This window comes from Citrus sinensis, chromosome 3 (genome assembly GCF_022201045.2).
Source record: "Citrus sinensis cultivar Valencia sweet orange chromosome 3, DVS_A1.0, whole genome shotgun sequence".
NCBI lineage: Eukaryota > Viridiplantae > Streptophyta > Magnoliopsida > Sapindales > Rutaceae > Citrus > Citrus sinensis.
In genome coordinates this window covers 45,364,271-45,391,206 of record NC_068558.1, presented here as the reverse complement: position 1 = coordinate 45,391,206, position 26,936 = coordinate 45,364,271, and the positions used below count along the sequence as shown (strand labels likewise).

The following is a 26,936-nucleotide window of genomic DNA, read 5'->3' as shown; positions in this document are numbered from 1 at the left end:
CATTCCTATATCTTTATACGAGACAAAAATATATTTTAATCACATCCCAAATATGTCTCAATTACCATCCCTAAAGTACACCACCTCAACCCATTAAAAACCTGTTATTTTATAATTATTATGATTTACGAGTGAGAATCAAATTAAATAATGTAATTATATATATATATCTATCACAAAAGTTTCTCAGCTCTCACCGAAGGCTTGCTCGACAACTTTTATTTTTTCAGTCGGACGTCAAGACGACTTGGATGTCGTTTTGCTGCACTCACCCAACAATGACCAGTGCGGGTTCTATCACAGAAGTTTCTCAGCTCTCACTGAGGGCTTGCTTGACAGCTTTTATTTTCTCAGTCGGACGTCAAGACGACTTGGATGTCGTTTTGCTGCACTCACCCAACAATGACCAGTGTGGGTTCTATAAAACTCCCCCCCATCTCCCACCATTTTCCAATGCCCCCAATCTTAATCTTTCAGACATCGTTGCTTCTGAAGTGTCAATAATCTGAAGAATGGCAAGTAACCTCAAAGTAGACCAATTGCGAGCCAAGCTTGCCCAATGTGGGCTCAGCACCGCCGGAACCGACGCCACATTGGTCATTTTCTTTTTCCGGTCAATTTTGCTATACTATTACTACATCACAGTTAAGTGTTAACTGTTTGCTGTGAATTGTTACAGGTACAAAGACTAGAAGAGGCTGTGGAAGAAGAAAACAAGAAGTCAGTGGGTAGCAAGAAGAGAGGAAGGGAGTGTGATGAGACTGATTCAAATGCTTCCGGAACATAAAAAGATTAGTTATCATGTCTTTCAAAAGGCAAGTCTTGTTTGTAGTTGTGATAGCAGCTTGTAGCTGATAACATTGAGCTCTTTTCCTTTTTTTTTTTTTTTTCCCTTCCTTTAGCGGGTGTTTGGTACCCCTCATTACATGGGATTGCATTGCATTAGCAATGCAACCCCATGTTTGGGGCACCAAACTGCTGCATTAGCTTAGGTTTTTTTTTTTTTAATTTAATTTTTTTACTTTGTAATAATAAAAAAAATTAATATAATTTTTTAATTTAATATTATATTATATAATTTTTATTTTTTAATTATAATTTTAATATAAATTAATAAATTTGTATTTAATAATATTATATTATGTTTTAATTTTTATTATTTTAAATATATAACTAAGTAATGTATTATTTAATTATATTATATTATTTAATATGTAAAATTATATTAATTAATCTTTAATAAGTTAATATAACTAGTAATAAATACTTAAATAATATAATATATTATTACATTATTAATTATATTAGAATAATTAAATTAGTTATTTTTAAATAATTTAATATAATTAATAATAAATATTTAAATTTGAATAATATTAATTGAAAATTAATAATATAAATAATTACTAGATTATTTAGCTCAATTTATTTTCTTAGTGACTATGTCATAATAATTATATCACTTTATTATTTTATAATTATCTTGTAATATGTATAAACTTTTATTCTATCATCCTAAGATAATTTTTGAACTAATCTTGAAGATTTTAAATATTTATTTATGTTCTTAAATTATTTATAGATTATTTTATTAAATTATTTACTTCGATCTTTATTTCACAAGTTATATATTTAGAAAATACTGAAATACACAATTCCAAAAATTTAAGACTATAAGTTTCGGAAGAATTATGACATTTTAATATTTTTTAATAAAAATGTTAAATTTCTAAAATTTAAGAATATTATATTTATTATTTTTTAAGTAGTAATAAATATTATTTTCTAAATATATAATTTACATTAATCACAAAAAATTAATACAGTACAGTGTAGGGTCAAATATTGTACAACATTATTATAATACAGTGCTAATGAAATACAACATAATACAATACATCAATATTAAAATAATGTAATACAACATAATACAATACAGTGTGCCAAACGCACCGTTAATATTTTTTCTCTTGATAATTTAGTTGGAATTTGATTTGTACAACGCAGGGTAATGATATTTATGATGCTAGGTTGAATCAGACTAATATTGAGGACAACAGTAATGACTTCTATGTGATCCAACTCCTAGGTAATTTTTCAACACTGTTTACGTGATATTTGTATGCTGTCATTGTTCTCTATTTATTGTATGTGAGAAACATCATATATTTGGTGAAAGATGAACTACCAGAACAGGGCTTTAGGTGAATATGGTAAGGGTCTATTTTCAAAGTTTAGCCTATGAACTTGTTTTGAGGTGATGATTGTTGCATTAATGGGAAATGCAATGGAAAATTATTTGTGCTAATTCAGTCACGCGCACAATTTAGGCAATCACATTTCACTAGTTTAGCTAAAACTAGACTCTCCTTTTTATTACAAATCTGTTTGCAGAATCTGATGGTGGGGGAGAGTGCATGGTCTACGATAGATGGGGTAGAGTTGGCGTGAAGGGTCAAGATACAATATTTGGCCCCTATAATTTGCAGGATACTGCAATTAATGAGTTTGAGCAGAAGTTGCCAAGACCAAGAACCACTGGTCCAACAGGTGGCAGTTCACTTCTTACCCAAAGTGTTACACCTGGTTGGAAAGGGACTATAGTGCAAATCAAACAGAGGAATCAGTAGTGAGTTCTTTTATTACCCAAAATTTTGACCTTTTTTATTCTTTTGTTTTTCATAAAACAGAATTCTCAAAATGTTATTTTGTCATGAAATTATCTTTTGGAAAATGGTTATGTTCCTCCTTTCAGAGAAAAGAATATGTAATGGATAACCATAAGTGTATGAAGGCAATAGTTCTGAATTTGTGCCATATATGCAATAATTTAAATCCTTTATGAACTTCTGCAAATTATGTGGTCTACTTCTGGGTTTTCTTTATTGATTATCAGGTCCACGAGAAGCCTGATTCCACTATAAATATTCAACCTCAGAATACAAAACTTGAGCCACGTGTTGCAAAATTTCTCTCTCTTATATGCAATATCAGCATGATGAAGCAAGTAATGATGGAAATAGGTTAGTATCAATGATTTAGTTTCAACATTCTACTGGAGGATACAGGATATATAAGCAAAAAGCATTATTATATTCTTGGTTGTTTGGATGGTCAAAGTAATTTTGTTGGAGTTTAATCAATTATATAACCTCTTCTTTTGGTACTCTGAGTTACATTGTCACCAACAAATTTTTTTTTTTAATCTGCCCTCTTTTAGGATACAATGCTAATAAGTTGCCGCTTGGTACGCTTAGCAAATCCACAATTTTGAAGGTTAGTGTTTGAGCTATGCAATTTGCCCAGTACTCTTAATTAGTTGTAAGGGTTTGATAAGATAGACTTGTTATTGTGTGCTATAGTACGTTATCTTGGTGATTATTTGAATACGAGCACTGTAAGTTAGTTATTTTGCAGTATACAAATGTCAAAATTTCATGGTTAAGCCTACAGCAGATTAGCTTGGAAGATTTAGTTTAATTGCTACAGTATTCGATACAAATCATCGTCTCAGTACAAAATTTTCTTCTTGGATGATAGATGTGATATCTACAACCTTAGCTAATCTCGTGGAAGGAAAGACAAATGCAGTTTCTAGCATGATTATACTTTTTCTAGAGATAATATAGTGGATCGGTGGCATTAGTCAAACTAATAGTTACTTCTACATATAAGCATGCTGTGGTGATATTGTCACCTTTGCAAATTACAAACATCTATTGTCATATGGAATACTGTTTCCATACTGCAGATATTTCTTCCCATTATTTCAGGAGAAAGAATATTGAAGATCAACATTATCGTTAATAACATTATTGTAAATATGTATGAGTTTTAAATTTTAAACAAAAAGGATAACCACAATGTGATTACTTATGAATGTGTCTTTATGGGTTGCAATTTTGCATAATACTAGTCTTCTCTGTTTTAGCACTACTCCAAGGGTTAACTAATAAACTATTTTTCTGTTGTTTATGTAGGGTTATGATGTGTTGAAGAGGATAGCTGATGTTATTCACCTGCCAGATAGAAGGAAACTGGAGCAACTAAGTGGGTAAGAATTTGTTTGTGTCAACATACACTATTGGTGGTTGATTAAAGGTGCTTGAATCCCACAAGGAATGTCTGATACGATATACTTGATGTAAATTTCATTTTCCTTTAGAATGCTTAATTATAACTTGAAAGAAGTTGGGGGAACTCTTTTTTAATCAGCATTTTTTGTTGCAGAGAATTCTACACCGTTATACCTCATGACTTTGGATTTCAAAAAATGGGTGAGTCCCTTGTCTCTTCCAAAACACCTGGCATGCTTGTTGAACCACATAGAAACTTGGGATATGGCTACTTTAGTTGTTTGTTTTTACTGTATCAAAACGGCAGCCTAACTAGTTTGAGAATGACTTGTGGCAGGGGACTTGGTCATTGACACACCTCAAAAGTTGAAATTGAAATTGGAAATGGTGATTATTTTTCACGTTCATATAACACATTTGGCTTTGTTGCTGTTTAGAACCTCTACTTTTGAGTTTCAATTATTCTCCTATCGACTTCAATAGACTGACCTTTAAAATTATAGTGTCTTTATTTATTGTCCATCTATATAACTTACTCTTGTAGTCTCTCGGCACTTTTATTTTGCATGTGGAAATTTACTTGGGTTGCTGTTCTCATCTCCTTGTATTTTCTTGAAGGTTAAAGCGCTGGGTGAAATTGAAGTTGCAACAAATTTGTTGGAGGATGATACCCAGATACAGGTATTCCTATTTATTCTTTTTCATTGTTAGTGCCTGTCAGTTTATGGATTCAAAAAGCCATCTTTGCTAGTCTAATATGCCAATACAAACAATAGATAGATGTAAAAGAGTAACCAGTCTTTTATTGTAAAACTCAAATGAATTTTAATAGTCTATGATATATTGGATTTCATGACTGAACATGTGCTCTTAAAAACAACCCTTTTGTTTCTCACCATTTTTAATACTTGTGTCCAAATAGCATTTTATTATTGGAAAAACATCCTTTATTGCTTTCATTATCCTTGGCTTGAGAGGCTGGGAGTAGATTTTCCCGAAATAACAATTTTGAGTATAAAATTTGAACTGTCTTGACTTCTTATAAGATCAATGCCATTGAGGTTAATTCATGCTTTGTAAATCATAATCTATACACATTCCTGTTGTTTCCATATAATTTCCTACATTCTAATTGGCTTTACTTATCTTTTCCCCTAATAGCAAAAGTTTAGAAAAAGAATAGGCCATGCCCATTTGAAGAGTTGTTCTTTAGCACTTTGTAATTAGCTAGGTTATGAAATTAACCAATATAAGTGAACCCCTTTTGAGGTAAAAATTTCCTTCTCTGTCTTTTCTTCCTTCTTTTCAGAAGTTACATTGGTGCTTGCATGTTGGAAAATTGCTTGTTAATTTTCTTCATAATTGCTTGTTGAGTTACTAAGACCACTTCCTCAGGCACTCTAATTTAAGAATATGTCATTGCAGGCAGATCCATTGTATGCTTATTACCAGCGTCTTCATTGTCAACTGACTCCGCTTGCAGGGGCGGATCTAGCATGTGACTAGTGGGGGCTTGAGCCCCCACTGGCCAAAAAAAAAATTTTAAAATTAAAAAAGAAAAATATTTTAGTTTTTTAATTAGCCTCCATAAAAAATTTATTAAAATAATCACTATAAATTATAAACCCCGATAAAATTTAAAATTTAACTTTTAAGAATTATAAAAACTTATATTTTAATTAAAAATAATGATAGCCCACCACTAAAAATATTTTCAATTCTCAAAAATAGGATTAATTCTTCCAGTCTCTATAATAATACTAGAGCAAACGTTTTCAGTAATGAAACTCATGAAAAATCATCTTTGGAATCATATGGGATAAATGATAGTTTGATTGTTTGTATACGAAACAATAAATTTAATAATATTGATAATGAGTCTATTGTATAATATTTTTAAAATATAAAAATGCGTAGAGAATAATTATAAATGTATTAGTAAATATTTTATATATTCAAAATTTTAATTTTTCATATTTTACTATTATCTAATTTAGCCCCCGGTAACTTATTTTTCTAGATCTGCCACTGTCCGCTTGAAGTTGATTCCTTGGAATTCTCTTTGGTATTTAAATTTATGCAGCCCTATAAGTTCAAATAGCAGAGAGCTTGTTTTGTTAGTGTCCGGGGCTGCGTGTCATGGTTTGGCTTAGTTCTGTTACTTTTACTTGATTTGGTCTTTATGTTGATACTTCTTCCATTTCGCCTGTGTTCAGATTGCCAAGTATCTGCTCAATACTCATGCGAAAACACATTCCTCTTACAGTGTTGATATTGTTCAAATATTCAGGGTAGAAAGAGAGGGTGAAACTGAGCGCTTCAAAAAGGTGATAGTTTATCATTTGTAGTTATGAAGTGTCACCAGTGAAATATATCATCTATTTGTGGATGCTTTCTTGATTGCAAATTTTCTATAGATTTTGCTATCTATAGGTTATGGTAACCATAATCTAATTTTGCTGTCTTTTGCTCTTGTCAGCAGTTATCCAATTCAAAAAATAGAATGCTTTTATGGCATGGTTCTCGGCTTACAAACTGGACTGGCATTTTATCTCAAGGTCATTATTTTTATCAACTTATCTTTTTATATACTAAACTTTCCATTTATGTGTTTTCCATGGCGACTAGAAGTATCTGAACGCAACCTATGCCATGTAAATCTGCCAGGTCTACGTATTGCTCCACCTGAAGCACCTGCAACGGGTTACATGTTTGGAAAGGGTGTTTATTTTGCTGATATGTTCTCCAATAGTGCGGATTACTGTAATGCTTCTCCTGCTGCTACAGCTGGTGTGCTGCTTTTGTGTGAGGTTTGTTTTTGTTTGTCCTGCAGAATGTAGAAACTAAGGTGGTGTTTGGTTGGGAGGAGAGAATGTAGGAGAGGAAAGTAATTTAAATTTCCTTTTTATTTTCATTGTTTAGTTTGACAAAATATATGAGAATTTAATTTCCATTAGAATTTAATATCCATCATTGTTTAGTTTGACACTAAGTAGTGAGGAATTTAAATTCCTCTTATATTAGAAATTAAGGTTTCCAAAATTACTCTTCAACTTTTTAATTTATTTAATGTCATTAATAATAATTATTTATTATTTTTTATTAATTTACTATTATAAATGGACCTCCACCGGAAAGTCGCGGGACCACCGTCGGACCTCACTGGACTACCGCCGGATTTTGTCGGAAAGTCGCCGGACTTCGCCAAAAGTCGCCGGACCTCCGCCGCCAGCCACCAAACCACCATTTTATTTTATATATATTTTATGGTTAATATAAATAGTTTAATATACTAAGGTAAATGATAAATTTATCTAAATGAAAAAATTATAATTAATTTTCTTATTAAATTTTCTATCAAACCAAACAACAAAATCTAATTTCACTATTCTTCTTCATTCCTTTCTTCTCCCTTTCTCTCCATTCCACTCTTTTCCTCTCCTCCCTTTTCTTCAAACCAAACATAACCTAAGTGTATGTTAACTGAGAATGGACAGATACATGGAATATAAAACAATATGTTGCACATCAATTAGCATTGATGGGTATATGTAGAAAAAAGATCATGAATGGACAGTTCTCATTACACAACAATCTTGACAGTTCTTATAACACAAGAAGTTTGTCTTAATTATCTGTGATTTACTTCAGTGCCAGGTTTTGTTTTCCCCGGAAAATTTCTCTTTCTTCTTCTTTTTTTTTTTTTTTCTCTCTTGTGGCAGAAAATTGTATTTAACCCACTTCTGCCCAGCATGTAACATCTTCATGTCTCCCCTATAGTTGAATGTTCTCGTAATATTTTTGAACCACATGCATTCTAGGTTGCGCTTGGTGACATGTCTGAGCTTCTGTCTGCAAATTCTGATGCTGATAAGTTACCAGATGGGAAGCTAATGTTTGTTTCCCTGTTTTTAAATTAAATGTTGGTATCAAGCTTATCAAATTGCTGACCAGAGAGAATTTCTCAATGCAAGAATTGAGGTAGAAGATTTTCTCATGTCATTGCTTATTGAATTGAATCTGTCATTACCATTTTTTAGTCGTGGATGTCATAGGCAATCCATGAATGATTCTGACGATATGGATATGCACATTCTGTATATTTCACACCTGCCATCACTGGTCTATAACATTTTTGTTTGTAAGGCAAATTTTTCGGGGGCAAGTGAAATTTGAATCTAGACTTTGGTTTCGATTAGGAGAGGTGGAACTATTTATTCTGTTCTCTTTCTGCCATCTTGTCAAAGTGCTATGAACAATTGTTATACAGATTGAATGTGGTTTATTTGCACTGTGCAGCACAAAAGGAGTTGGTCAAACTGCCCCAGATCCATTGGAAGCCGAGACACTTGAAGATGGGGTCACCGTTCCTCTTGGAAGCCAAAAGAGCAACTGAGCTCCAAGGTGCGACACAATAGTCCATTTCTTATATATATTGTATAATGTTAATGTTTATCCTTCTTGCAGGGTCATTTGTTGTACAATGAGTACATAGTCTACAGTGTGGATCAGATTAGGATGCGCTATGTGGTTCAAGTGAATTTCAAATATAAATAGACTTGCGTCAGTACGTAATTTTCCAATTTTGATAGCAATTTTCTTGCTCTGTAATTTATTATCTAATGGGTAGAAATGATCTTTTCAAAGTATTGGAATATGATACCTCCTATGTACTCATGCTTGGTTGGGCAATTAGGAGGGAAAATCAATGGGCCAATTTTGTAACTGTTACCGCATCCATCGATGTTGTGTATATTGGGAAATTTACGGAGGCACGGGCTGACACTGATGATAAACTTAAAAGAAATGAGGAAATAATCTGTCCCTTTTTTTTTTTAATTTATATTGCATCACAATTGTGTGTGTGTGTGTGTGTGTGTATTTATTTATTTATTTATTTTTTTGCGTTTGGTTGCTGTTCCTTTGCTGAGGCAAAGTCAAACATATGCAGCAAGCACAGTGGAATTTAGCTTCTTGGAAGCATGAGTGCATTTGAATCCAGTAGGAGTGTGTGACCAAATAAAGCATTTACCACCTTTCTAAATTCTAAATTTTAAATTTTATTTCCTAAAATACCCTCAGGTTAATTGGTAAAATATAAATTGATATATTAAAATTAAGAGTAGTGATATAGCTATAAATTTTTGTACAAATTGATATGACATTAATTTATTAGTTGAATTAAATTTCTTTTGGCACATATGATTTATTTTTATTATTTTATATTTTCATTCAACCAATGAATTAATGTCACATCAGTTTGTACAAAATAAATTTATACAAGAATTTGTGGCTGTATCACTCCGAAATTAATCATCTTTCCATAAACTTTAACCAATATATATATATAGATAGTAGTTTTCTAATTAAGGATCTCTGACTTTAATAAAATTATGGATTAATTAAAAAATAAAATAAACATAGATTTCAATGCACTGTATTTTATTATGTAGTGTATTAAAATTAATTTTTTTTTTATTTTTTAACTAATCTCTGACTTTAATAAAGTCAGGGATTTCTGATTAGAAAACTACTATATATATATATCCTAAATGTATTACATTTATCTAAGTTGTTAATTGAATTTTCATTCAAAACAATAATTTTTTTTATTGTGTCAAGTTATTTAAGTAATTTTAATTTAAAAAAAAAAAGGCTTAAGAGAGAATTTGAGGAATGTCAAAAGGTCTAGTCTTGTCCTTTTACCACACGAGTGTATTGATGAAGAGACAGTAATGCCGATGTGCCATATTTTTTCCTTGCTCACAATTAAAATAGGGACCTGCCTACGGTACAGATTCTGTACCTAACAGCGCCCATCATCCCACCATCCCATTTTCTATTGTTTAATTTCTCACTCCACATCCAACCACATCCAACGGCTGATGCTGCAGTCTGTAGCTTACAGATTCTGTAAGCTAGTCGAGTCCTTAAAATAGAGTTTTAATGCTCTCTTTTGATGTGGCCTTGAGTTCTCTTTAAATTTTAAAAATTTTATTAATATCGTACGTACACACATGTTAACATATAAATATACGTATTTTTTTTGACCTTTTTAAATACAAATATCATTGTTCTTATATTTTCATTCATAAAAAAACTTAGATTACCAGAGCAGAGAATCTTAGACTGAACTTCTATTAATCTATAAAATTAAAAGAATTTTGAATTAAATGAAGTTATTAGATGAAATGCTATTCTAAAATTTAAACTAAGTGTTATTCATTTATTAAACTAAACATAAATAATACAATATAATACAAAAAAAAAACTCTTCAAAAATTTGAGAAAATCTAGTGGTACAAGCAAAATTTAAGCGGAACAAGTACACTACCTCAACCTAGTAAAAACATGTCATTTTATAATTAGGATAATTATTCACCGATCACCTGTTTTTTTTTTTTCAAAAATACACAATTTTTTTTTTATAGCATTCCATCTGAAGTTAATATTTTTTTCACTGGTCAACTCGCGTTATAACTGTTAGAACTTTACTGACATTATAAGGATAAAATTATTATTTTACAACTATATTGTTTGAAGACAGAAGTAGACATGTGCAAAATAATATAACTTTAAGTATAGTTCATATAAAAAAAATTATATATTTTTTAAAAAAATACAAAAAAAAATGATCGGTGGATAATTACTCTTTTATATTTAGGGATAAAAAAATTATTTATACAATAATTCGTTAGTTCTCTTAACGGTTTGAAGACGAGAGTATGCTGTAAAATAATATAATTTCAAATGGAGTTCAGTAAAAAAAATTAAAAATTATATATTTTTAAAAATATAAAAAAATAAGTGGTCAGTAAATAATTATCCTTATAATTATTATGATTTATGAGTGAGAATCAAATTAAATAATGTAATTATATATATATAATTTATCACAGAAGTTTCTCACCGAAAGCTTGCTCGACAATTTTTATTTTCTTAGTCAGAACCCAACAATGACCAGTGCGGGTTCTATAAAACCCCCCCATCTCCCTCCATTTTTCAAAGCTCCCAATCTTAATCTTCTTCCCGCGAAAGCTTCAGACATCATCGCTTCTGAGTGTCAATAATCTGAAGAATGGCAAGTAACCTCAAAGTAGACCAATTGCGAGCCAAGCTTGCCCAACGTGGGCTCAGCACCGCCGGAACCAAGGCCATATTGGTCATTTTCTTTTGCCGGTCAATTTTGCTATACTATTTCTACATCACAGTTAAGTGTTAACTGTTTTCTGTGAATTGTTATAGGTACAAAGACTAGAAGAGGCTGTGGAAGAAGAAAACAAGAAGTCAGTGGGTAGCAAGAAGAGAGGAAGGGAGTGTGATGAGACTGATTCAAATGGTTCGCAGAAGGTGAAATCCATTGAGAGTTTTGGTCAAATGGGTGTTAAGCAATTGCGTGAACAAGCCGATCTTCGGGGATTATCCAAAGCTGGAACCAAGAAAGAACTTCTTGAGAGACTTTGTAACCACGCGGAGCAGAGTGACTCTAAGGATACTCTTCTTCAAGGTATTTATTTTTATCAGTAAGTAATACTTGATCAATTGACTTCATTTGATTCTTGTTATTGGTATTTCTTCGAAATTTATTTATATTGTTGTTTTGGTACTTAAAGAAGAGGTGAATGAATGCAAGGACGAGAAAATTGTTAAGGCAACAAAGAAGGGTGCTGCTGTATTGGATCCATGGCTTCCAGAACATATAAAGATTAGTTATCATGTCTTTCAGAAGGCAAGTCTTATTTGTAGTTGCAATAGCAGCTTGTAGCTGATAACATTGAGCTTTTTTTTTTCTTTAAAGTTTCTTCTCTCGATAATTTAGTCTGAATTTGATTTGTACGATGCAGGATAATGATATCTATGATGCCATGTTGAATCAGACTAATGTTGGGGACAACAATAATAAGTTCTACGTGATCCAACTCCTAGGTAATCTCTCAACACTGTTTATGTGATATTTGTATGCTGTCATTGTTCTCTATTTATTGTATGCGAGAAACATCATACATTTGGTGACATATGTACTACCAGAACAGGGCTTTAGGTGAATATGGTAAGGGTCCAACTTTCAAAGTTCAGCTTATGAACTTGTTTTGAGGTGATGGTTATTACAATATCGGGAAATGTAACGGAAAATTATTTGTGCTAATTCAGACACAAACACATAATGTAGGCAATCGCATTTCACTAGTTTTGTTAAAACTATACTCTCCTTTTTATTACAAATGTGTTTGCAGAATCTGATGGTGGTGGAGAGTACATGGTCTACAATAGATGGGGTAGAGTTGGCATGAAGGGTCAAGATAAGATATTTGGCCCCTATAATTTGCAGGATACTGCAATTAATGAGTTTGAGCAGAAGTTCTTTGCCAAGACCAAGAACCACTGGTCCAACAGGCGGCAGTTCACTTCTTACCCAAAGTGTTACACCTGGTTGGAAATGGACTATAGTGCAAATCAAAAAGAGGAATCAGTTGTGAGTTCTTTCATTACCAAAATTTTAAATTCTTTTGTTTTTCGTAAAACAGAATTCTCAAAATGTTATTTTGTTATGAAATTATCTTTTGGAAAATGGTTATGTTCCTCCTTCCAGAGAAAAGAATAGGCAACAGATAATCATAATTATATGAAGGCAATAGTTCTGAATTTGTTCCATTTAATGCAATAATTTAAATTCTTTATGAACTTCTGCAAATTATGTGGTCTACTTCTGAGTTTTCTATAGTGGTTATCAGGTCCACGAGAAGCCTAACTCCACTATAAATATTCAACCTCGGAATACAAAACTTGAGCCATGTGTTGCAAAATTTATCTCTCTTATATGCAATATCAGCATGATGAAGCAGCTAATGATGGAGATAGGTTAGCATCAATGATTTAGTTTCAACATTCTACTGGAGGATACATGATATATAAGCAAAGAGCATTATTATATTATTGGTTGTTTGGATTGTGAAAGTAATTTTGTTGGAGTTTAGTCAATTTTATAACCGCTTCTTTTGGTACCCTGAGTTACATTGTCACCAATGTTTTTTTTTTCTTTTATATCTGCTCTCTTTTAGGATACAATGCTAATAAGTTGCCGCTCGGTAAGCTTAGCAAATCCACAATTTTGAAGGTAAGTGTTTGAAATACAAGCACTGTAAGTTAGTTATTTTGCATTACACAAATGCCAAAAAATTTCATGGTTAAGTTTACAATGGATTAGCTTGGAAGATTTGGTTTAATTGCTCCATTAGGATATCGTATTGGACATAAATCTTGCTTTTAGTACAAAATTTTCTTCTTGGATGATAGATGTGATATCTACAACCTTAGCAAATCTCTAGCATCATTATAATTCTTCTAGAGATAATATGCTGGATTGGTAGCATTAGTCAAACTAATAGTTACTTCTGCATATAATCATGCTGTGATGATATTGTCACATTTGCAGATTTCAAACATCTATTGTCATATGGAATACTGTTTCCATACTGCAGATATTTCTTCTCATTATTTCAGGGGAAAGAATATTGAAGATCATCTAATTAGTTAATCTAACTAACAAGATGTTGAATCATTTTGTTAACAACATTATTGTAAATATGTATGAGCTTTAAATTTTAACCAAAAAAGGATAACCACAAATTGATTACTTGTGAATGTGTCTTTATGGGTTGCAATTTGCATAATACTAGTCTTCTTCTTTTAGCACTACTCCTAGGGTTAACTAATAAACTATTTTTCTCTTGTTTATGTAGGGTTATGATGTGTTGAAGAGGATAGCTGATGTTATTCACCCGCCAGATAGAAGGAAACTGGAGGAATTAAGTGGGTAAGAATTTGTTTCTGTCAACGGACACTATTGGTGGTTGATTAAAGGTGCTTGAATCTCACAAGGAATGTCTGATGCGAGATACTTGATAAATATTGTTGATTATTTGTTCATTTTCCTTTAGAATTCTTAATTTTAACTTCAAAGAAGTTGGGGGAACTCAATTTTTAATCAGCATTTTTGTTGCAGAGAATTCTACACTGTTATACCTCATGACTTTGGATTTAAAAAAATGCGTGAGTCCTTTCTCTCTTCCAAAGTTTCTGGCATGCTTGTTGAACCACAGAGAAACTTGGGATATGGCTAGCTTAGTTGCTTGTTTTTACTGTATCAAAATGGTAGCCTAACTAGTTTGAGAATATGACTTGTGGCAGGTGACTTCGTCATTGACACCCCTCAAAAGTTGAAATTGAAATTGGAAATGGTGATTATTTTTCATGTTCATATTACACATCTGGCTTTGTTGCTGTTCAGAACCTCTACTTTTGAGTTTCAATTATTCTCCTAACAACTTCAATAGATTGACCTTTAAAATTATAGTATCTTTATGTATTGTCCATCTACATAACTTACTCTTTTAGTCTATCGGTATTTTCATTTTGCATGTGGAAATTTACTTGGGTTTCTGTTCTCATCTCCTTGTATATACTTGAAGGTCGAAGCACTGGGTGAAATTGAAGTTGCAACAAAGTTGTTGGAGGATGATACAGAGATACAGGTATTCCTATTTACTCTTCTTTGTTGTCAGTGCCCATCAGTTTATGGATTCAGAAAGCCATCTTTGCTAGTCTAACATGCCAATATAAACAATAGATTGATGCAAAAGAGTAACCAGTCTTTTATTGTTATAATTCAGTTGTAAAACTCAAATCAACTTTACTAGTTTATGATATATCGGATTTCATGACTGAACATGTGCTCTTAAAATCAACCTTTTTGTTTCTCACCATTTTTAGTACTTATGTCCAAATAGCATTTTATTATTGGAAAAACATCTTTTATTGCTTTCGTTATCCTTGGTTTGAGAGGCTGGGAGTAGATTTTCTAGAAATATAAAGTTTGAACTGTCTTGACTTCTAATAAGATCAATGCCATTGAGGTTAATTCATGCTTTGTAAATCGTAATCTATACACATTCCTGTTGTTTCCATATAATTTCCTACATTCTAATTGGCTTTCCTTTTCTTTTCCCCAAATAGCAAAAATTTGGAAAAAGAATAGGCCATGCCCATTTGAAGAGTTGTTCTTTAGCACTTCGTAATTAGCTAGGTTATGAAATTAACCAATATAAGGGAACCCCTTTTGAGGTGAAAAATTTCTTCTCTATCTTTTGTTCCTTCTTTTTCAGAAGTTACCTAGGTGCTTGCATGTTGGAAAATTGCTTTTCAATTTTCTTCATAATTGCTTGTTGAGTTCCTTAGACCACTTCCTGAGGCACTCTAATTTAAGAATAAATCATTGCAGGCAGATCCATTGTATTCTCATTACCAGCGTCTTCATTGTCAACTGACTCCGCTTGAAGTTGATTCGTTGGAATTCTCTTTGGTATTTAAATTCTGCAGCCTATAAGTTCAAATAGCAGAGAGCTTGTTTTGTTAGTGGCTGGGGCTGGGTGTCATGGTTTGGCATAGTTCTCTTACTTTTACTTGATTTGGTCTTTATGTTGATACTTCTTTCATTTCGGCTGTGTACAGATTGCCAATTATCTGCTGAACACTCATGCGAAAACACATTCCGCTTACAGTGTTGATATTGTTCAAATATTTAGGGTAGAAAGAGAAGGTGAAACTGAGCGCTTCAGAAAGGTGATAGTTCATCATTTGTAGTTATGAAGTGTCACGTGTGAAATATATCATCTATTTGTGGATGCTTTCTTGATTGTAAATTTTCTATAGATTTTGCTATCTATAGATTATGGTAAACATAATCTTATTTTGCTGTCTTTTGCTCTTGTCAGCAGTTCTCCAATTCAAAAAATAGAATGCTTTTATGGCATGGTTCTCGGCTTACAAACTGGACTGGCATTTTATCTCAAGGTCATTATTTTTATCAACTTATCTTTTTATATACCAAACTGTCCATTTATGTGTTTTCTATAATGACTGCATATATCTGAATGCAACCTATGCCATGTAAAACTGCCAGGTCTACGAATTGCTCCACCTGAAGCGCCTGCAACTGGTTACATGTTTGGAAAGGGGGTTTATTTTGCTGATATGTTCTCCAAAAGTGCAAATTACTGTTATGCTTCTCCTTCTGCTACAGCTGGTGTGCTGCTTTTGTGTGAGGTTTGTTTTTGTTTGTCCTGTAGAATGTGGAAACTAAGTGTATGTTAACTGAGAATGGACATATACATGGAATATAAAGCAATATGTTGCACATCAATTGGCATTGATGGGTATATGTAGAAACAAGATCATGAATGGACATTTCTCATCACACAACAATCTTGATATTTCTCATAACACAACAATTTTGTCTTAATTATTTGTGATTTACTTCAGTGCCAGGTTTTGTTTTCCCCGGAAAAATTTCTTTTTTCCCATTCTCTCTTGTGGCAGAAAATTTTGTTTAATCCACTTCTGCCCCAGCATGTAATATCTTCATGTCTCCCCTATAGTTGAATGCTCTCATAATATTTTTGAACCACATGCATTCTAGGTTGCACTTGGTGACATGTCTGAGCTCCTGTATGCAAATTATGATGCTGATAAGTTGCCAGATGGGAAGCTAAGGTTTGTGTCCCTGTTTTTAAATTAAATGTTGGTATCAAGCTTATCAAATTGCTGACCAGATAGAATTTCTGAATGCAAGAATTGAGGTAGAAGATTTTCTCATGTCATTGCTTATTGAATTGAATCTATCATTACTATTTTTTAGTTATGGATGTCATAGGCAATCCATGAATGATTCTGACGATATGGATATGCACATTCTGTATATTTCACACCTGCCATCACTGGTCTATAACATTTTTGTTTGTAAGGCAAATTTTTCGGGGGCAAGTGAAATTTGAATCTAGACTTTAGTTTCAATTAGGAGAGGTGGAACTATTTATTCTGTTCTCTTTCTGCCATATTGTCAAAGTGCTATGAACAATTGTTATACAGATTGAATGTGGTTTATTTGCACTGTGCAGCACAAAAGGAGTTGGTCAAACTGCCCCAGATCCATTGGAAGCGGAGACACTTGAAGATGGGGTCATTGTTCCTCTTGGAAAGCCAAAAGAGCAACTGAACTCCAAGGTGCGACACAATAGTCCATTTCTTATATATATTGTATAATGTTAATGTTTATCCTTCTTGCAGGGTCATTTGTTGTACAATGAGTACATAGTCTACAATGTGGATCAGATTAGGATGCGCTATGTGGTTCAAGTGAATTTCAAATATAAATAGACTTGCGTCAGTACGTAATTTTCCAATTTTGATAGCAATTTTCTTGCTCTGTAATTTATTATCTAATGGGTAGAAATGATCTTTTCAAAGTATTGGAATATGATACCTCCTATGTACTCATGCTTGGTTGGGCAATTAGGAGGGAAAATCAATGGGCCAATTTTGTAACTTTTACCGCATCCATCGATGTTGTGTATATTGGGAAATTTACGGAGGCACGGGCTGACACTGATGATAAACTTAAAAGAAATGAGGAAATAATCTGTCCCTTTTTTTTTTAATTTATATTGCATCACAATTGTGTGTGTGTGTGTGTGTGTGTGTGTGTATTTATTTATTTATTTATTTTTTTGCGTTTGGTTGCTGTTCCTTTGCTGAGGCAAAGTCAAACATATGCAGCAAGCACAGTGGAATTTAGCTTCTTGGAAGCATGAGTGCATTTGAATCCAGTAGGAGTGTGTGACCAAATAAAGCATTTACTACAAAGAGCACCCAAGAGCAAGGTGCACACGCTAGCATTTATTTCCCTCGATTTGATGATGACTTCATGCCAAATCTATGTTCTTCTTCTACAAGACAAAAAATGGTGATTTCACAGTGACAACACCATTTTAATGGTACCATTCATTAGACCACCAAAGCTGAGACTTAACAACAAAGGTGATGTAACTTGCACATGCCTTCAACAGCCAATGTTGCTTCTCCATTTAGTACTTTATGCTCATCCATGTCTTTGAAGAACGTAGGAGTCTTTAAAGTCTTTGATGCAACAAAACTACCATAAATTTTGGGGGGGAAAAGCCGGTCCCCTGATTCCATAGACGGGAATCATATCTTTCCTAGGGAGCTTCTGCTTCATTTTGCTCTCTCTCTCTCTCTCTCATTATATAACTCATCTCTCTCACCACACCACACTCAAAAGCTTCCGCTCAACACGCAAAGCCTACGTGCACTCTTACATTATTCTCTTTTACTAATTGCACCAACAGGTTCCTCCCCAAAGAAAATTTAAAAAGTGACCCACATAGTGGACCCAATATAATAGAGTGGGACCCAGGATCAAGACATTAGGTCAAGAGATTCTTGATCCAAAGGCTAGAAAACGGTGTGTGTGCAACAGAAGGGTTATCTTGTTACACAGGTTTCCAAATCAAATTTAAGGCGTTTGTGAATTTAAGGCAGACAAGGCTCTGTTTGGTCTTCCTTAGAAATCTTTACTTTGAATTTTCTATTGCGTGCCACCATGATTGCATGGCATGGCATGGCTTTATGGCTCTACCACCGGAGTTTTTTTTTTTTTTTTTTTTCAAAATAAATTTTTATCGACACCCAATAGGCCAATACTTGGAAAATTTAAACAAACACACACGCACTCTCCCTCTCTTTTTTCGCCTATAAATAAACAAGCTTCTTCACCGTCTTTTAAACTCACATATGGCAAGTAACTTTGTATTGTTCTATTGGGTGAGTAGCTCCTTGCTGGAGAAGCAGGGCACGTGCAAACACCACTTTGGCTCCTTTCGGTTTCAGAATTGCCACTAAATCCTTTGCACGCGCTCCCCTTCTCCAACATGGGTTCCTCACCTTTCCTGATCTCTCACTCTTAACTCCTGAAAGAATGAGCTTCTGCCTTGGAGGTAAGGTATGTGGTTCTGCTTCAGCTTCATGTCAAAACCTATGTCTCTTTCATTCGTTATTTAATATTTAGTACTTGTGTTTCCTTTTTAATTTTTTTACATTCACTTAGAATACTGCAAAGAGCAAAAGCTTACCGAGTACTTCTAACTCATTTCATTTTCTGTATCAACAATCGTCAGTAATGGGAATTTTGATACTTCATCTGCAACATTTGAAGCTACCAACATCAAAACAAACTTATAAGAGAATTTTAAGCACTTATAAATTATAAGATAATCCTCATTAACGCACACGTGATTTTTACATCACTTTTGTGCAATGTCACGAGAAACAAGCAAATGCAAGGAAAATGCAAAAAGTTCCGAGCTTAATTGGGTAGTTAACATTAATTATTATCATTTTCACCGCGAGGTAAATGATTTTGTAAATTAATTGTATTAACCTTACTAACCAATTGATGAATGCCACGTCATTTGAAATAGTTCTTTTGGGATAAATAATTTAGAATGTGTAGCATTACTCTGGTAACTGGTATGATATAACTTTTGTTTGGACAATGCTAATAAGGGCTGGTTTCATATACTATAGTTTTGAAAGTAACTGTTGTAAAGAGAATTAATTAAATGTTTAATAAATTAATTTTAAAAGCAGTCATTTGTATTTTGTTAATATTACTATTAAACTCTTGTAATAATATAAATGATTGAATTAGACACAACGATGAATCAAATTTGTTTACACATTAATAAAAATATGTATATATAATTTTTTTTATTGTGTAAATGTAATAATAAACAACTAAAATAAATATTTATGTTTTTAATTTTATCTTTTATCTTATTATCTCAATATAATTGGCAATAATAATAATATCTTTAATTTTAATGATTTTATTTTCTGATTATTATTTTATTTTATAATTATTAAGGATGATTTTAGATTTTTATAATATACATGAGAATATATACAGAATTATATCAAGTATAAAATTGATTTTTAAAATCAAGTTTTAAAAAAAAACTACTCTTTCTATACTTTTCAAAATGTATTGTAGTATGAAATGATTTTGCCAAAATAATTTCTAAAAATTTTATCAAATACAAAAATTAACTTTTTAATTTTTTTTCAAAAATCACTTTTAAGTGTATCAAAAACAATTCCAAAAGGGTGCTATTAGTACCGTTAGTTTTGATGCATTGCACTTCATGCGGTGTTGCTTCATTGTGACTATTATACCACACACACTATCTTCATCAATTTCTTGGATCATATAATTGATATGATATTTATAAATAATCCAAGAAATCGTACAAAATAAATAATCTAATAACTATTTATTAATTAGAGCAAACTAAAAAGTGTGTCCGTTTTCAACGCTGCCATTGGTTTTTCGGTTGTACTTTGGTAAGACAACACTTTACAAAGCGCCATACACCGAGAAAGCGAAAGGGAAACTTACAAAAGCCCAAAAGTGAAAGCGAAACACGCAGCATCACCTAAAATTTGTGCTCAAATATCAGATTCTGGAGAATCTCTCTGTTCCTGAAATCGGCCTGCTACAACAAAATTGATATTCATTTCTTAAAACCAACGTTTATTATTGTTATTATTTTTAGTTTTAAAACCAACGTAAAATAATAAATAAATTACCAGATACAAATTTTCCTTTCCCTACTCTTGAACTCTTGAAGCGAATAATTAATCACTCGTGAAACTTTTAATCAATTTTTTACGATAAATTACATTTAAAATTCTTGTATAAAAACAATTAAAAAATAAAACAACAGTTAGAAAATATAACGTCCAAAAAAAAAAAAAGGTAACATTAATCGATATGTGAAAATATAAATAAAAGCAATTAAAGGACGAAGGAAAAAAAAAAGGCGCAATTCGGAAGCTAAATGAATTCAAATTGTTTTTTTTTTCTTTTTTTTAAATTTTTTTTAAAGGATTCAAATTGAATTCCCAGTTGAATCGAATCACTCTAGACAGTCACACTGACACAACTCTCAATTCCCGCAACGGCGCGAGAAAAATGTTACACGAGCTACTGCTGGCTCTATTAGGATACACCGGAGATCTAATAATCGACGAGCGCGAGCACCAAAACTCTGCCGCCACTCCATTATCCGGCGACGCTCCAATCTCCGAGGAGTGCTCCTTTAAGCTTGCTCCCGATATCTCCTTCATCGAACCCAGCGAACGGTACATTCATGATAAACAAAATAAATGCTGCCATTTATTTATCTTATTTTCTTTTGCTAGGGTTTCCTTCGCTGCCTAGCCAAATGGCGCGAAATTTTATTGAAAATAACTGTCTTAATTATTTGTATGAATCGAATTGCTGTGGCTGCTGCAGGGATCTTATAGAGAAAATCATTACTTTAGGATTTTACTACAGAGAAATTGATCGATTTGCGAGCAAGTCTCGGAATTTAAGTTGGATAACGTCTGCGAATGCGTCTCCCTTGGAAAGGGCTGCTGAGTTGTCAAAAAGCAAAACAGAAAGGCCAAGCGTGTACCGAAGGGCTATTGCTAATGGCATTGTTGAGATACTCTCAGTGTACAGGTCTGCTGTTCTCCTCATTGAGCAGAAATTGTTGTCTGAAACCATGCCTATCTTGGCAACTGTAACGCAAGGTCTCAACAAGGTTGGTGGTTCTATGCACTGTGCTATATGTTTGTTCACTAATTTTACTGAAAAATTGGTTGTTTTGATTCAAACCCTGACCTTCTTTTTCTTTTTTTTTTTAATATTTTGTAAAACTTTATTATTTTATTTGCTTCTTATAAGTGGATGGTATTTCCAGTTTTTTGTCCTTTTTCCACCTCTGTATGAGCTTGTTCTAGAGATTGAGCGTGATGATATTCGTGGAGGACAACTTCTCAACCTTTTACATAAGCGGTGCCACTGTGGTATGCCTGAACTGCAGGCATGCATTCAGAGGTATACAATTTTTTGATTTCCATATAATTAACTGCTGGCTATTCCATCAATACCTGATTATGCACTGTGACATCATATTAAAGCATAGGCTTCTTTGGCATGGGCATCAAGTCATGTACAACCAACTTGCCTCATGGATGGTTTATGGGATTCTTCAGGATCAGCATGGAGAATTTTTCATCAGAAGGTATTGACCAAAAGCATTCTTTTATGTTCGATAAAAGTGGTTTTGATTGTAATATGTTTTCTGATCCTCTAGGAAATATATATGCGGTTAACATAGGGACAATAATTTCATTATGCTTGAATTTTTTATCTTCTCCATTTACTCAGAAATATATATATACACACACCTGAAACTGGTTCTCTGGTTTATAATTTTCAGGCAGGAAGATAGAGATACAGAGCATTGTTCATCTCACTCAGATGTTTCTGAAAAGTTGGCACGCTTGTCAACGGATTATACTTCTGTAACGGACTGGCACTTGGGATTTCATATTTTTTTGGTATCTTGGATCTGCCTTTTGAACTGCTTGTGCTTTATGTGTTGCATTTGGGGAAGGGTGGTTGTGGTGCCTGGTAGAAAAAGTTTAGTTTCTCTCACCCTTATTTTTCTTGGTTATGATTGTGCAGGATATGCTGCCTGAATATATCCATATGCGCATTGCAGAATCAATTCTTTTTGCTGGTAAAGCAGTCAGGGTTCTCCGGAATCCAAGCTCTGCATTTCGGTTTCAGGATCAGCTGATAACAAGAAGTTCTCAGAAAATTCAAGGAGTTACAGGGCGCTTTTCTATTCAGAAGGAGCCTCTTCTGGATATGAAACTGATTGGAGAAGAATTGCTTCCACAGTCTGACGCTGATAAGATTGAAGCTATGCTTCAAGGCCTTAAGGTTTTCTTCCTCCTTCGTATTGTAGATAACTCTTGGTTGTTAGTCCTTTTCTGATAGATACCATAAATGTACTTAAATATTCGTCTTACTCTAACTTGGCAGGCATATTTATTTTTCAAGATAAAAGAAAACATTCTTTTACCCCTTTTAGTCCCATTCATGAATTTTAAGGCTAAACCGTTGAATTTATTACATGTAGGAGCCATCCGAGTTTCACAAAAGATCATTTGAATGTGCTGTTGACTCCATACGGGCTATTGCGGCCAGTCATCTTTGGCAGGTGCTGAATGTGATTGTTTTTTATATTTATTAAATCTTTTATTTACCACAGTTTCTCTATTTTTGCAGCTTGTTGTAGTACGTGCCAACTTGAATGGCCACCTCAAGGCCTTAAAAGACTATTTTCTTTTAGAAAAAGGTGATTTCTTCCAGGTAAAGGATGGAGAATGTACTACTTCTTTATGTCCTTTAGGGAACGAAAGCTTATTATACGGCTTTTGTTGTTCTTTTCTGATGGTGGGGTTTAATTTCTTCTATGAAAGTGAGGTTCCCTTCAGATTTTTGGATATATCCCTAATCCCATCGAATTGCTGGTTTCATTATTTGAATTCTTGCATACATTCAGCATATTGTAATAAGACTTTATTGTTGAATGCCAGTGCTTTCTTGAAGAGAGCCGCCAGTTGATGCGTTTACCACCTCGCCAATCAACTGCTGAAGCTGATCTTATGGTCCCTTTCCAGCTTGTATGTTAATAGTTTGATTTTCTGGCAACCATTCCATGTAATTAATAGTTTGATCATGGTACCTCATGAAACTTCTTGGTTTGCTAAGTATTTGTCAATGAATTGATTCCTGCTACCTGCAATGCAGGCAGCAATAAAGACCATCAGTGAGGAAGACAAATACTTTTCTAGAGTATCCTTGCGGTAAGAGCTCACGTGCAGTATCCTGTTACTTCTTCAAGTTGCACTATCTGCCCATTTTGCATGAGTCATGTTATGGAAAGAATTTGAGCTAAATTGTCTTTCTACATATTCTAGGATGCCTTCATTTGGAATCACAGTTAAATCCCCCCACGTAGATTTATTGAAGGCAAAAGCTTATGCTGATGGAACCTCAGGTGCTGCACTATCAAGTGGTAATTCAGATATTTCCCTTGATGGCTGGGATGGAATTGCTCTTGAATATTCTGTCGATTGGCCCTTACAGCTGTTCTTTACCCAAGAAGTACTTTCCAAGTAAGCTTTTATGATTCTTGTTATGTGTGATTGCATTCCGCACCCAAAAAATAATGTTGATACTCGTCCACAAAACTTCCTGTGTCTTTTGTCTGTAAGTGCATGAAAACTGAAAAGGCTTTTCAAACAAGAACCACAGCCAGACTTGTGTTGGTGGTTGACTGAACAAGCTTCACCTTTGCCATATACATGCTAACATGAGTGCACACCAGGTACTGTAAGGTCTTCCAGTATTTGCTGCGGCTCAAGCGAACTCAAATGGAATTGGAAAAATCCTGGGCCTCTGTGATGCATCAAGATCACACATATTTTGCCAAACATCGAAATGATCGAATAAACTACTCAAAATCTCAACAGCGACGGCAGACCTGTAGACCAATGTGGCGTGTTAGAGAACATATGGCATTTTTGATCAGAAATCTTCAATTTTATATCCAGGTATTAGTACCATATGAATTTACTTTTTAATTTTTCTGAGTGCCATGCAGTTCTGTGAATATTTAAACTAGGGAAATGCCTTGTAGTCAGCAAATTTCATGATCCAATAGGGATTATGTTCTAAGGAAATCCATTGGCAGGCATTGCATTTTTGTGTTCAATGTGGCAATCTCCAGTGTTGATAAAAATCTTTTGGTCTCTTGAATCCCATTTTGTCATTGAGCAAAATATTTCAAGTAATAAGGGTTATGAATCATATGTAGGGTGATAATTTGATGTATTATTTCTTTCTTAGTTTAGCAACAGACGCTCACAGAATGATATTCAGATTTAAGTGTCCATATCCGTTGGAGCAATCCACTTTTTATTCAATAAATGAGCCAAAAGTTGTTTTTGATTATCTATTATTTCTCATATGAATCTTGTGAATGCCAACTCTTAATTTTATTCATCATTTTTTAGTTATGTTTCTCATCTTTCCTGCATTAGGTTGATGTGATAGAAACTCAGTGGAATATCCTGCAAGCTCACATTCAAGAATCTCATGATTTCACTGAACTTGTAGGCTTCCATCAAGAGTAAGTAGCACTGATGTTCATCTGGGAATAATGGGTAGTACACTTTGCAGCAATACCGAAATATTGTACAGAACTGATTGCTTTTGTTGCTATCAAATAAAGGAACTCGCTGAAATTTGAATCATATTAGTTGATTAGCTAGCAAAGAAAGAAAGTGGTACCTAAATGTGGTTCCTTATTTATTTATTTATTTTTAATAAAGGTAGTACTGCTCTCTGATTTCAAAATCCTGATCTCTAAGTGCTTATCTCAAATACTAGTTTTTTATTGAAAGATTGATCTTTTCTTTCAACTGCAAAACTAAGTTTATATTTAAAAAGCCTTAAAATCTTGTGAATCTTAGTACCTGGTTTAGTTTCACCTACATTTGTGATTCTTTTCAGTCACAACTAATCTCAACTCAATTGAGCCTCAATCTCATATTAGGTAGGGCTGGCTACATTAATAATATGAAGTATTGGTAACAACCTTGTTGACATCATGTTTTTAAAATTTGGACTCCATCTATTTGGGGTAGCCATATTAGATTTGCATACAATGCTCAGATGCAATTCAGTGGTCATTCCAACTGGAAAGTGCTATGCCGTGAAATAGAAGACTCAGTCACAATAATAATTCCTGAAGCTGGCTTAATAGAATTGAGCAATTTTCAGTTTTTATTGTAATATGGAATAAATGATTCATATGCTCTTCCTGATGGTAATTGCAACATTTTGCTTATATTTTTATTGTTCCCTACAGGTATTTGTCAGCTTTAATTTCACAGTCTTTCTTGGACCTTGGCTCAGTATCAAGAATACTGGACGGCATAATGAAACTGTGCATCCAATTCTGCTGGGCCATTGAGAATCAAGAAAGCAGTGAAAATACACCTGAACTGGAACATATAACAGAGGTACCTATATTTAGCACTTTCTATTGTAAGATTGTGCTTGTAATGTTACTATTTAGGAATTTTCAAGTTGGTCATTCTCTGAACATTTCGAGTTCCTTAACCCAATTGAGTTGATGTTGCAGCATAAGTTAGTCATCCTTGATTGATGTCTTTCAGGAATTTAACAAGAAATCAAACTCCTTATACACCATACTGCGGAGTACCAGGCTTGCTGGGAGTCAGAGAGCCCCATTTTTGAGGCGATTTCTTTTGCGTCTAAACTTTAATTCCTTCTTTGAGGTAAACCCATAAATGAGGGTCCTTTAGATACTTCCTCTTAATTCAGCCCTACAGATTTCTAACAGGTGTTTGCTTTCCTCAATCAACAGATGACTGCAAGAGGCGTGCTGAATGTTGTTAGACAACGTCCGGCTATTACTGTTTTAAATCAACAATAACCATTAAATTGCTTGGAAGTCTCAGAGTAGATTAAGATTTCTGTAGCAATTTGATATGTATAGTGTTGTATTCATTAATGTCTGTTTGGTGGAAGTGAGGGAGTATTTATTTGAAGGCTGGTTCAAAAATATGCTCTGAAGCAGCCATCGATTTTGAGAAGTAGATGGTCACTTCACCGTCGTCCTTGTTAGGTGGTGATTTGGAGTTGTGCTTGTGGTTTGCTTGAAAGTTAGTCTGATTTGGGTAGCTGAGATTTAAGGCTGCGGTTTGTTCTCAGCTTGTTGACCTGGCGTTGAGCCATCCCTGGTGGTTAGCTAGTGCTTTCCATTGGGGATGCACTTCTCTTTTCATGAGTAACTTTGGCAGATTACGGCAGGCGCTATGGTAGCTGAGGCTGGCACGTATACGCTGTCTTCGCAACAAGATTTTTGTTTGTAAAATTGTCATCCTGTATTTATGAAGTGGTTTCGGTGATTGTGATGTAGATTCAAGTATGTGAGAACATATTACATACAAAAACTTCATCGATGCAAAAATGGCGGGGGCAGCTAAGCGCTTGTCTTTTGTGCTTCTCAGCTC

The 26,936-nt window shown here is 33.5% G+C and overlaps 3 protein-coding genes and 1 non-coding gene across 9 annotated transcripts; all 4 read left to right on the top strand.

Moving 5' to 3' along the window:
- The first annotated feature begins 512 nt into the window (after window positions 1–512).
- Window positions 513–9,103, top strand: LOC102625457 (poly [ADP-ribose] polymerase 2-like). Its single transcript, XM_025098181.2, is given in 20 exon segments — window positions 513–596; window positions 680–724; window positions 2,008–2,089; window positions 2,395–2,520; window positions 2,523–2,629; window positions 2,897–3,023; window positions 3,221–3,276; window positions 3,981–4,054; window positions 4,231–4,277; window positions 4,414–4,463; window positions 4,695–4,757; window positions 5,502–5,574; window positions 6,119–6,141; window positions 6,293–6,403; window positions 6,559–6,634; window positions 6,744–6,886; window positions 7,898–7,971; window positions 8,376–8,452; window positions 8,455–8,480; window positions 8,544–9,103. Coding segments are annotated over 20 exon segments (1,554 nt in total). The 3' UTR covers window positions 8,634–9,103.
- A 1,887-nt stretch (window positions 9,104–10,990) lies between these two features.
- On the top strand, window positions 10,991–17,569 carry LOC102609012 (poly [ADP-ribose] polymerase 2-like). Of its 6 annotated transcripts, none has more exons than XM_015530704.3 (18): window positions 10,991–11,238; window positions 11,322–11,583; window positions 11,693–11,805; window positions 11,921–12,002; window positions 12,311–12,549; window positions 12,809–12,935; window positions 13,136–13,191; window positions 13,817–13,890; window positions 14,080–14,126; window positions 14,265–14,314; window positions 14,546–14,608; window positions 15,355–15,435; window positions 15,585–15,695; window positions 15,851–15,926; window positions 16,036–16,178; window positions 16,552–16,625; window positions 17,030–17,135; window positions 17,199–17,569. In XM_015530704.3, exons 1-18 carry the CDS (start codon window positions 11,155–11,157, stop codon window positions 17,286–17,288), a joined length of 1,878 nt encoding a protein of 625 aa, XP_015386190.1. In that variant the 5' UTR covers window positions 10,991–11,154; the 3' UTR covers window positions 17,289–17,569. The 6 variants fall into 6 exon arrangements, with proteins under 6 accessions (XP_015386190.1, XP_006479983.1, XP_006479982.1 ...); XM_006479920.4 differs by having other exon boundaries at window positions 15,848–15,926; XM_006479919.4 differs by having other exon boundaries at window positions 11,690–11,805.
- Window positions 17,570–18,738: 1,169 nt separating this feature from the next.
- Window positions 18,739–18,889, top strand: MIR164B (microRNA MIR164b). Its single transcript, NR_161491.1, has one exon. It is a non-coding gene; the product is annotated as a microRNA MIR164b (primary transcript).
- A 1,901-nt stretch (window positions 18,890–20,790) lies between these two features.
- LOC102608533 (gamma-tubulin complex component 4) lies at window positions 20,791–26,932 on the top strand. Its single transcript, XM_006479916.4, has 16 exons — window positions 20,791–21,131; window positions 21,286–21,577; window positions 21,737–21,873; window positions 21,962–22,060; window positions 22,259–22,379; window positions 22,507–22,767; window positions 22,967–23,047; window positions 23,116–23,199; window positions 23,427–23,513; window positions 23,641–23,696; window positions 23,811–24,008; window positions 24,221–24,446; window positions 24,936–25,024; window positions 25,766–25,919; window positions 26,076–26,198; window positions 26,288–26,932. The coding sequence occupies exons 1-16, from the start codon at window positions 20,962–20,964 to the stop codon at window positions 26,354–26,356; spliced, it is 2,247 nt and encodes a 748-aa protein (XP_006479979.1). The 5' UTR covers window positions 20,791–20,961; the 3' UTR covers window positions 26,357–26,932.
- Window positions 26,933–26,936: the final 4 nt, after the last annotated feature.